At 43.4% G+C, this 12021-nt stretch overlaps 1 protein-coding gene across 1 annotated transcript; it reads left to right on the top strand.

The window, feature by feature from the left end:
- The first annotated feature begins 217 nt into the window (after window positions 1-217).
- Window positions 218-11741, top strand: atp6ap2 (ATPase H+ transporting accessory protein 2). Its single transcript, XM_063212162.1, has 9 exons — window positions 218-321; window positions 1199-1329; window positions 1731-1859; window positions 2359-2454; window positions 4648-4785; window positions 6704-6757; window positions 8155-8304; window positions 9873-9992; window positions 10614-11741. Exons 1-9 carry the CDS (start codon window positions 243-245, stop codon window positions 10806-10808), a joined length of 1092 nt encoding a protein of 363 aa, XP_063068232.1. The 5' UTR covers window positions 218-242; the 3' UTR covers window positions 10809-11741.
- The last annotated feature ends 280 nt before the right edge of the window (window positions 11742-12021 follow it).

The following is a 12021-nucleotide window of genomic DNA, read 5'->3' as shown; positions in this document are numbered from 1 at the left end:
TATCTACTTGCAAAAAAAAACAAAAAACTTCCACAACCACGTCTCCTGTCCAGTGGCTTTCTTGAACGGGGGATTTTTCTCCTCATATTGCTGCATTGCTGCTTCCAAACCTGTAGGGGGATGTCAAGTTTCATGGAGAAAAGGGGAGGGGGATGTGGGTGGAGTCAACGTCATGACGCATTTGTGGGTGTGGTTCACTAACCCCGAATGACGTTTCTGTGTCAGCTGACTGGTGCAAGGAAATGCAGTCTGCTGGAAAACTGCTAAAGATGAGTCGGTCGTCGATTTTTATTTTGCTTGTTTGCTCAAGCGTATTAAATGGTAAGATTTCAAGATTTAAATGTAAGAATGTGCTGTGTTTGATAGCTGGGTTGTAGTAGGGTTATATCCGCGCATTCGGCGTATGTGGTACCAGCTGACCTGCCGAGATGGATTTTTGCTAACTAGCTTGCTAGCTTGTCTGGTATTGGTAAAGGATTATCTGATCAAAAATCTAAATTTCGATGTTTGAACCGAGACTCAACATTCAGACATGTGTAGTGCCTCAAAGACGTTATGTAGCATGGTCCTTTGTCAAGATGCTGTTAATTACAGTCGCGTTAGCAGTGATGGTAGCACGGATGTGGTTGTGCTACGAGGAGCAATGTCATGTGATCATGACCTCAGGTTGCAGATGAATAAAATACGTTTATTTTGCATGATTCGCGGTAGGCCTACGTTATTATTGTAACTAGCACTAATTCGTTACGCTGTCATTTGGCATCGTAACATTGTTTGTACTCCCGCTGCATGGCATTCCTGTTGTTCTGACTGCAGTGTGTGTGATAATGTGTCTTCGACACCTTCCTTTTCACCACATATTGAAGCTAATGTAGTTGTCACATCAGTAGGCCTACTTTACCTATTAGCGCTAACCAAATTGGCTGTAAGGTATCTGACCGTATGTAGGAGTATCTGCGGTTGAATAGCTGTGACACTGAAGAGATGCAATTCATTCTGAAACTGGACATGAAGGTGTCACATGATATGTCAGCTTAGCCAAGTTTCATTTCTTATCCCCTCGTTGTTATTGTCTTCTAGGTGTTGAAATGTGTGTTATGTGGGTGACCTCTATCATACCGCTGTACAAAGTTGTTTTTTTCCAGCGAGCTAATTGTAAAGCAGACCCAATGACTCTTTTTTTCTCTTCTCTCTTCAGGCATTTTGGGTGACCGGCTGACTGTCCTACGTAGTCCAGACTATGTGACTTTCCTCGACGGACAATGGCCAGTATCTGGAGAGAAGATTCCAGATTTGGTGGCCCTCACAATGGGCTTCTCTGTTCAGGAGGTATCTTCTTTCCCCGCCCACATCCACACACACTCTACAGAGAAACACAGCCTTTTTCGAGCAACCTGGTGTATGCCTACCCTACCCTACCCCAACCTACTCGATTTGACTGTGCACAGATTATAATATCTCCTATCAGTCTAGGGTCCCAAAGAGACCATCTTAGTCCCTGCTTTCGGTAAAGTAGAGCTGATGTTAAATGTTATGATGGGGAAACTAAAAGGTCAGTGGTAAAACACTAAACCTGGTAACCTTTTCTTCCCAGTTTATGTAGCTAACATAATGTCATTGACTACAAAAGCAATCATTTCAAAAAGTTGTACTACTTCAGTCTATTCCAATACTGTCAGTTTAGTACAGATAAATTATTGTTAACTATGTTTTTTTGCTTGTGTGCATAGGACTTGGACTGGCCTGGTCTGCGGGCGTTGCCACTTTTCCAGCGTCCAAGGGCCAACGTGCTGGTCGTGGTCCGAGGAGTGGACAGCCTGGATCTGCCCAAAAACATGACCTCATATCCACTAGAAAATGTACGAGTGTGATTGAACCATTATGATCATAATTTTTGCATCATATGAGTTCTGTCTTAGGTCCAATCTCAATTCACCCCTTGGCCCTACCCCTTACCCCTTACCCCTCCCCTCCGTTTTGTGTAGGGGTAGGGGTATCCCAATAGTCGTTAAGGCAGAGGGGTAGAGGTAAGGGGGAGGACTTTGTAGCCCTCAAAAATGAGGGGTTCGGCCAGGCAGACTCCGTTTGGAGGGGTAAGGGGTAGGGGTAAGGGGTGAATTGACATTGGGCCTCTGTGTGACTGACTTAGTGTGAATTCTGAGGTAGTGTGACTTGGTCATCTATTTGTCAATTACTGTGATATCGAACATCCTGTGTACATGTAAATTCCAGATTGTCCACACATTTTTGCATTTTCTTTATTCGGAAGAAAACCAAGCAGCTACTTCCCCATTGTGAGTAAGTCACAAGATCATAAGATTTAACTTCCCTCTCCATCGTTGACCTCTCTCTCCACAGCCTGTGCCCTTTACCTTGGACAGTGTGGCCAACACGGTGCACAGCCTGTTTGCCGACAGCACTCCTGTGGTCCTTCAGCTGGCCCCCAGCGAGGAGGTAGGTTAGACCGCCACCACACATGCACATAATACACACACACTCATACACACATACAGGTACTGTAGATCAGATGGCTCTCCTTTGGCTCTTCGGCTTGCCTCAGTGAAGAGGTAGGCCAGACCGTCCGTCACCACACACACACACACACACACACACACACACACACACACACACACACACACACACACACACACACACACACACACACACTGTATATACACCAGGCAACACTCCTGTGGTTCTTCAGCTCGACCCCAGTGAGGAGGTAGATCAGACGAACACACACACACACACACACACACACACACACACACACACACACACACACACACACACACACACACACACACACACACACACACACACACACACACACACACACACACAGAGATAGCACTGCTGTGGTACTTCAGCTCACTCCCATGGAAGAATGAGGTCAGACGACTTGACACACACACACACACACACACACACACACACACACACACACACCCCAAACCACGGCCATGGGCCTCTTACTCATCTGTCTGTCTTGACGTGGAAAAATAAGTCACCCACACATGAGGCCTTTTCTACTGAACAGTAGAAATGACACGTGTCATCCATGACAGTGATTAGCTGCAAATCTGTGATTGTGAATGTGAAACATGGAGTGAGTTCTAGAAAGGCGTTGCCTGGTTAACGTCAGACTCACAGTTGAGTTTTCAGGCTACCTATGCCATTTTTTGTGGGACAGGTGTGGTTTTATGATTCCTATGGACGTTTATTGGGCTTTACAAATGTAGCATTTTACATATACGTAGCCCATAGCCATTGACAGTAAATAGAATGGACGCCAAATCAACGCTATTTGCCATTCAACGCTTTGAAGCCAGATTTGGGAACATTCCAACTTACATTCCACCTTAGCAACGCCAAACGCAGGTGCTGATTGGACAACAACAAGACTTCTAACGGTCAATCAAACCATGTTCTGATGCTCATTGGTCAATTTAACTTTTAATATCTCTCTAAAACAAAACATCACCACAAAAAATCACCACCCTGGTAAGTTGGAGAGCAAGGGGACCTACTAGTTGAGCGAAAAATTATCCCCCTGGAGTGGCATTTAAGGGAGATACAGGGTTTTATGTCTCTCATAGGAATGAATGGGATTTGGCCATTTTTTTGTCTTTTTGGGTCCAACCTTGGCTCCAACTTGGCTTCAACAATGAAATAGAATTTTGGCCTCCATTCTATTTACTCTCAATGCCCATAGCCAATCATGTTAGTTGTATCTACCTGTATAAGCTTCTGTTTGTCAAGTAGTACGCGTCATCGCCTTTCCATTCCTCCCCGCTCTCTTATTGGCTCCCTAGCTCAGGCCCTCATTTTTGGTAGAGTGCGTTTAGGAAAACTGATCAACTTTTCGTGTGCTCTGCCAACCCTTCCATGGACATGGCATTGTCCAAACAGATGTTGTCGCTCTAGCTTGTACAAGCCATTGGCATGTGTCTCAGGGACAGTCCCCCCCCCCTACTCTGTCTGTGGCATGGGCCCTCTTCAGGGGTGTGGCAGTGTCTGCCGAGCAGCCAGCTGGGCTACCCCAGATACTTAAGTCAGTTTCTACCACTTTGGCGTCATGCCACAGCCTTTGGAACATATGGTTCTGGGAACGAATGTGTGGGGTTCAGTAGGTCACGTTTTTTTTTTTTTCTGTGGAACTAGCAAAGGCAGTCGGAATGCTTTGGAGATTCCATAGGGAGATGGGTTACTATAGGTTACAGGTGGTAACCCCGGTTCTCTGAGGGAGATGAATGCAACATCTCATCAGACTGCCACTCTATTTTTTTTCTTTAAAAAAAAAAACAAACAAAAAAATATTTTAGGGCGTTTTGCCTTTATTTTTGACAGGACAGTGGAGGAGAGATGGGAAATGAGTGGGGAGAGAGAGACGGCAAATGACCTGGGCGGGAATTGAACCCGGGTCGGCGTCGCCGGCGTAGTAACGCCGTGCCCTACCGTTAGGCCACAGCAGGGCCGCCCACCTGACTGCCACTCTTGCGCGGAAGCAAAGAGGTAGTTCTTTGGAAGGACTCAAGATGGCTCTCGTAGCTGTGTAGATATTGAAGGGGGCAGGCAGTCAGAAAAATGTAAGTGCTACACTTGTCGTAACGTGTGTGCGTGTGTGTTTGTTTGTGTTTGTTTCAGCGGCTGTACATGATGGGCATGGCCAACACGGTGTTTGAGGACCTGCCCGTCACCCTGCAGCAGATCCGGGGCCGCCTCTCCCAGGAGGGATCCGTGCTCAACACCCTGCCCCTCAACTCCCTCAGCAGGAACAACGAGGTACGGAGACACAGGTCTACAGACGCACACACAGACACACACACACACACACACACACAGGCACGCACGCACGCACGCACTCAAACAGCAGGAACAAAGAGGTATACACACACACACACACACACACACACAAATTCACCATGAATAACAATGTATGAATGCAAACACATTCAGCAGGAACAACAAGATATGGAGACACGCATGCAGTCTCACACATACACTAATGCGCGCATACGTTGGCAAACATGCACACATATAGTACATACTGTATATCCTCACACAGAGGGCACATGCATGCATACAGACACACGCACACACACATGCGCGCACGCTGAGACCACAGGAGGGGAAGCCCAAGCTGGGGTACGACCGCCTGATGAGCTATTGTGAAACCGTTTCCATCATGTGTGACTGACTATTTCACTGCAAAGCAGGTTCTCTTACTGTCAGTTGGTCACAGAGCACATTAACACATTCACCTCTTGTTCCTCACCATCTCTCTCTCTCTCACACACACACACACACACACTGAAGTGTGTGCTATATGTTTAGCGCAATGTGCAATACAGTAATGTGTATTATATCTTTGTGCATGTTTTCTATCTGTGTATTCATCTTAGATGTCAGACACCTTATTTTTTCCCTGGATAAATAAGTTCTCTACTCTTCTCTCTCACATGACACACACAGGCTGACTGACTGACTCTCTCTCTCTCTATCTCTCGCTCGCTCTCTCTCTCGCTCACACACACCATTTTATTCGGCACCTCGGCCATGCTAATTGTCACCTGATGATGGTGGCCGTTGCTGGGCTTGTGGGCAGCTGAACAAACAAAAAAAACTGCTTGTGTCACCTCCAGCCCCGAGATCAGATGATGGTGGCCGGCCGATGGCACCATGTGACTTTTTTTTGCCAAGGCTGAAGTCTTTGCGACAGATCACTCCTGAATATGTGTGTGAGAACTGTGATGCATTATACATGTTCGATGCACATTTACCATACAGGCTCCACATTTTTTTTTATTATGGTTTGTGCTATTTTTATGTCGTAGGTATGATCCGTTCTACTTGTCGCACTGTAGCACTTGCGAAAACACCTTTTCACCGCAACAGGAAGCAGTCTTGTAGTCACACAAACAAGTTCAATCACCCACAGAGCTGCTTGTAAATCTCACTTTCTGCCTAGCAGTCCCAAGTCCACTGTGTGATACCAGTGAATTCTGTTTTACTGTATATTAGTTGTCTTTCAAAGGGGTATGTTGGTTGCGGTGATGGTGATGATGCTAATTTTTTTTTAAAGTCCATCTTTTTTTCTTGTTTTATTGTTGGAGTTTTTATTTATTTATTAAGCACCAGTCAACATTTTCAGTGTGCCAGTGTATGGTTTCAGCAGATCCCTGTTTAACAACACTCAAAACTGCAAATGCACAAGACCTAGTCGTGGGATTGACAGGTGTAGACAGTACAACAGCAATGAAAGACAGGCAAAAGAACACGTAAAATATGTGGTCTAATGCAAAAAATAATTTAGTATTATAGTTTAACTTGATTCAGTTGCAACCTGTTGCCAAGTCTTCATCAGGACATAAGGTTAATAAGACGACACTGTTAAAATTGACATGAACATTGTGTTGCCCTCAACAGGAAAGCCGTTGTGCTCGCATATAAGCAAGCTAACCACAGCACACGCAATGGCTCCCCTAAAACCTTGTAACTCATGAACATCTATGGTTGATAAGGGCGCAAATGTGCAGCAAGAGCGATGTTAACCATTGGTGCTCAAATAACTTTTTTTTTTTAAACAGTTTCATTTCCCCTTTGACAGTCTTTTTACAGACTGACCCTCTCTTCCTCTCTGAGCTCAAGTATTTTTGTTGTTGTTGTTAATATTTGGCAATTTCATTTCCCATTTGTGTAGGCTGACCTGCTGTTTCTGTCTGAGGTCCAGGTGCTTCACGACATATCTGCTCTGGTGAGTCTGACTTCTGCTCTTGATGGAGACCTCGGCACAGCCTTAAGAAAGTCCTGTTCAGTATAGTCCCAAATTCTGTGATGGTGAGTGTGTTAGTGTTGCAAAGGTGTCATCGCCATGTGGTTGGGAAGTTGGTCCTCAGATGGTTACAGGTTCAAATCCTAACCAGTCGCTGAATGGCTGAAGTGCCCTTGAGCAAGGCACCTAGCCCCACATTGCTCCACGGTCTGTACCCAATACCGTGTACCTAAATAACAGTAGGTTACTTTGGATAAAGGCGTCAGCAAAGTGTACAGAAAAGTTCTACTTCAAACTCGATAAGGGGGCTCAACCTAGCCCAAGTCCTGTGGCTGTGTTTATAGCAGCAAATGTATTACGTCTGCCCTACATGAAGGTTCAGCTTAGTCCGAATCTGGCTGTGATTGTGCAAATGTTATTTCGACTTGATGAAGGGATGTTAACAGCTCGTTTTAAAGTGTTTGCAAATAATGTGTCTATTTTGTGCATCTCTAAACAATGGACCATCTTTCACGCTTTATAGTAGCATAGCATAGCATTGACCCGTCACATGCAGGGAAATAATTTCGTACATTCCAAAACAATAAACAAATCAATTATATATGCTGCTAAGTCGATGCCTGAAAAAAAATGAAATGAGTACATCAGCCTGTAGTCTTAACTTGAGCACGTTTTGCAGAGCTCGGTTTGGACCAGACCGCAAGATAGTGCTGCTCTTTGCACGGCCTTGCATTGCACGTGTGGCATGCCACGCTGGTTGAGTTTGACCACACATTTTACTTAACAGTTGGTCACATGGTAGCATGTTTTGGCAAAGGACGCGCTCAACGAAAGTCTTTGGGTGCGCGATAAAATGTATCAACTTAAGGAAGAAAAATCCGCACTCACAAACTGCGTCTCATTATTTATTTATATTACCACCATGTCCAAAAAACAATGGTACCACGCACTGATGAAGGCTTGATAGCCGAAACGCGTTTGCTTTTTGGACATGGTGGTAATATAAATAAATAATGAGACGCAGTTTGTGAGTGCGGATTTCACATGGTAGCATGGCCACAGTAATGCACAAAAACATTTATACATCGCTTCAAACTCGGCACAGAAAATGCTGCATGCAAACAAAACAGACAAAAGTGAATACTTTGGCTAGGCATTAGCCAAAAATGACTAGAGTTAAAGTTACACTAGATGGCAAGGGTTACACCCCGCATTCCCCGGGTGGGGCGTATCCCTTTAAAAAAATAAAAAGATCAACACCAAATGCATTGTAGTGTGGTCCCCCGAAAAGTTATTGTTATTGATTCCAAACTTTACAATCCAGGGTTTAAAAAGCTAGGTTGATTTTAAAGTTTGCTGTTTGTACTGTGTGTGGGTAGCTGCTGAGGCATCGCCACCTGGCCAAGGACCATGCGCCTGACCTGTACTCTCTGGAGCTGTCTGGGCTGGAGGAGATCGGACGCCGCTACGGCCACGACTCGCAGCAGTTCCAGGACGCCACCAGCATCATGGCCGCCGCCATGCAGAAGGTCAGTACAGGAGAACTGAATGGAGTATATCCACCTTTTTACCACGGCAGGGTGGAATTTCCCATTGCATTCTATGGAATATTACACACACAGGCCTATGAAGTAGTCATAGAAGGCTTTTTCAAACTGTATGATGCTTGTGCATCAATGCGCCAAGGAAGGTTGTAGCAAGTAACCTTGAAATACTAAGTTGCAAGCATCACATACTGAATTTGGCACGTTGCACCACACGTGCTCATCACATTCTAGTCCACTAGTTCCTGTTACGCAACCCATAGCCATTCTGAATGTTTTAACCACTAGCAGCTGCTACCCAAATTGTAATGGTGCTGCCTATGACTTAGACTCTGACTTAGACTTCTTTATTGTCCATTAAACTTACATAAAATGGAAAATGTGCTTTGGTGGTGGCATAAGGACACACAAGACAAACACACATCACAGTCAACACAATAAAGAATAAATATATATATATATATATATACACACACACACACATATATATATATATATATAATATATATATACATATATATGTGTGTGTAGATAAAAGATAGATAAAACCTGTGGAATAAAATTAAATCTCATTACTCAATTAAAAATTAAGAGACTATTCAAATTTACCATACTTACTGCTAGAGCAGCGCACAGAGCTTCCAATGCTGAATTACGAAGCACTGTGTTACTGTATAAAATTTTAAAACTACTGCTAAAATGCTATTGAGGAGCACATAAGACCTTATCTACTCTCTGTTATGTAACCATGGATCATAAAGTGGACAGGGCTCTGTATGTACAGTGCCTATAAAAGTATTTTTTCCCCCTTTTAAAGCTTTGAGTTTGATTTTCAAATGCATTGTACAGAATAATAGTTTAGATGAAAGTGGAAAGAGTTATGAAATTACTCGTCTCTGCCAAGAAAAAAAAACATCATAAAGCTGGCATTTGAACAGGTGTGTACAGACCTTTTATAGGCACCGTATATTGTTTCATTTTGTTGTATGGCAGAGATTCTCAACCCTTTTGGAATAAACGCCCCCTGGACCTCATAAGCCTCTCAATTCCCCCTTGACCTCATCATAAGCCTGCCAACGGCCTCTTTAGTGTTAAAAAATAAAACCGACTAATGTCCCCCTATGGCAACATAAGCACCGCCCCCTCTCAGCTGTATCCATATCTACGCCTCCTGGGAGGCTTGAGAGCCCCCGTTGAGAAACTCTATTGTATGGCTACCACCATACAATGTTGACTCAAGAGAATATATTGAAATAGTTATGATTCTGTATGCAAATTGTTATATTGTTGTGTGTTGACAATCAGGACAATAAGCAACTGTATGCCTTTTTAGTTCAGTATTGATGTGTAAGGTAACTGCTTATGTGTTGCAGTTTGTTTGTCAATGTGTACAGTGAGCGATTTCAAAGGTTTTTTTTTACTAAGTGTTCATGCAAAACTACCGGCTTCTTCTTGTAGCAGTTTGCTAATGTGTACAAATGCGTTTCAGATTCATTTGTCGTTTTTACTTAAGTATATTTATGTGTAGGTAACTTTTTTTCTTCTTTTTGCAGTTTGCGGACAACGTGTACAGCGTGTACAGCAACAACGCAGTGGTGGAGGTGGTGACGGTGAAGACCTTCGAAGCGCCCCTCACCCGAAAGTCTCGCTCTATTCTCGAGTCCAAGCAGATTGTGAGTAGAGTCGACCAGACGCCTTCCCTCGTCTATCAGTTAAACATTGTGGTTGTGTGTGGTTTCCCCCCTGTGCTCATAACGTCTTCTTGTTGCTGTTGTTCCTCACTTTGATGTCTGTGTAGATAAATTCTAATTCATGCAGTTTGTTAGTAAAAAGAGTTTCAAGCAACTGGACTGTTTTGGGTGGGCTTCAATGCGACAGTTCTAGAAGCCATTTGGAACATTTTGCAACATTTTCAAGATGCAAAAACAAGTCTGAGTTACACTTAATTAGTGCAACAGGGGCATTAAAAGAAAAGTAGTGTAACAAATTGTTACAACATTATGTACGTCCATTTTACCGTAGGGTTAGGCACGGACAGTACAAGTATATATGCATGGGTAGACTAACAAAGGTGTCATAAAATGAAGTTTTTATATCAAAAATATGTTTTCCCTTGACTTTGACCAGTCTGTTGTGTGTATGCGTATCTTTCCATGTTCATTATGTGCATTATGTTTATTATGTGTAAGCTACTTGATACCTTCATCCCCCCCTCATTGGGATCCATAAAATAACTAAAATAAACTGTTTGCTTTCCACTAACGTCTTCCTGGTGTTTTGCTGTGCACCAACAGAGCAACCCGGGCAGCCCCTACAACCTGGCCTACAAGTACAACTTTGAGTACGCGGTGATATTCAACATCGTGCTGTGGCTGATGATCGTGCTGGCTCTCGCCCTCATCGCCATCTCCTACAACCTGTGGAACATGGACCCCGGCTACGACAGCATCATCTACAGGATGACCAATCAGAAGATCCGCATGGACTGAGCGCTCCGTGACACAAGCAATTATAAATATACACACTTACGGTATAAAAAGGTGCCCAGAGTGCACATGCCCACACACACACACACCACAGATGCAAATAAATACATATGAATGTGCATATGCACGCATACCCATCCGCATTAAACACACACACACACACACACACAGTCCCTGTATTACATGACGTGGTGATATATTTATATGTGTTGGCCTTTCTGTTGTCACGTAGGCCACACACTAGTCCTGTATATTGTACAGTGGTATTCCCTCAAACTCTCTATTACATTCTAAAAGATGAAGTGTAAAGTACTTATTATAAAAAGAAAATGTTGTGGAGATGGTGCAGCCACATAGAATGTTTACTTGATGTTTGTCACCTGAATCAAACTGTTAATTTATTGATGTCTTGGTGGTGTAGATATTCTTGTCATTTATGTTTGTTTCCGTTGTGCTTTTTTTCATTTCTTTTTTTTGCTGTTTCCTAGTGTGTAACCATGACTACTAAGGTATAGTGCTTTCCCGTCCACTTATTCCAGGAGTAAGAGGAATGAGAAATTGTTAACTGTGATTTTTCTTTCTTTCTTTTTACTTTTTGAGATGCATGTTTGCCCTGGTGTGACAGATGCTTGCTGACTGTATTTATTGTTTTGCTGTTTGTATTATTTGTGTGTGACTGTGATGTGATTCGGGCCTTTTTTTTCATGGGACATGAGATCATTCCTGCGCACAAACTTTTGTTTTGAGTCTGTCATTGTAAAGGGTTTGCAGAAAGAGTCAGAGTTGTAAAACCTTAGGTGTTTAGCTGTCCATAGCATTTACAGATATACAGTTCAAAAGTATGATCACACATGCTGGAATCGAAAAGTGATAAATTGGAACAGTGAAAGAAAATGTCATTTTAAACTCGGCTCAAATAATAAACCTGAAAACCAGAACAAGTCTCTTTGTGCTTTCTGTCAATGATGATGCTTGTACAGGTTTAATGTCTTCACTCCCACACTACAATATTCAAGACCTGTGGGGAGAACTCTTCTAGATAGTCATTTTACTCAGAGTTGGATTGGGAAATAACCTTGGGCGGACTCGAACCCGAATCACCGGCATAACAGTGTGGTGCCATTTGAGCCATGGTCAAGGTTTTCTACACTCATTTCAATTAGGGGATTACTCCAACTGTAGTGCCCAGTGAACCTGGGTGGAACACCGTTTCTTA

The sequence above is a fragment of the Engraulis encrasicolus genome, chromosome 12 (assembly GCF_034702125.1).
Source record: "Engraulis encrasicolus isolate BLACKSEA-1 chromosome 12, IST_EnEncr_1.0, whole genome shotgun sequence".
Lineage (NCBI taxonomy): Eukaryota > Metazoa > Chordata > Actinopteri > Clupeiformes > Engraulidae > Engraulis > Engraulis encrasicolus.
Note: the sequence above shows the minus strand (reverse complement) of the source record. Positions and strands in the feature narration are given on the sequence as shown.

Excerpts from the sequence above, each read along its gene's own strand:
- atp6ap2 (XM_063212162.1), top strand. The coding sequence starts at position 243 with ATGCAGTCTGCTGGAAAACTGCTAAAGATGAGTCGGTCGTCGATTTTT. Across the intron at positions 1,860-2,358 it reads CCTCATATCCACTAGAAAAT|CCTGTGCCCTTTACCTTGGA; the intron begins GTACGAGTGTGA and ends CTCTCTCCACAG. Across the intron at positions 8,305-9,872 it reads TGGCCGCCGCCATGCAGAAG|TTTGCGGACAACGTGTACAG; the intron begins GTCAGTACAGGA and ends TTCTTTTTGCAG.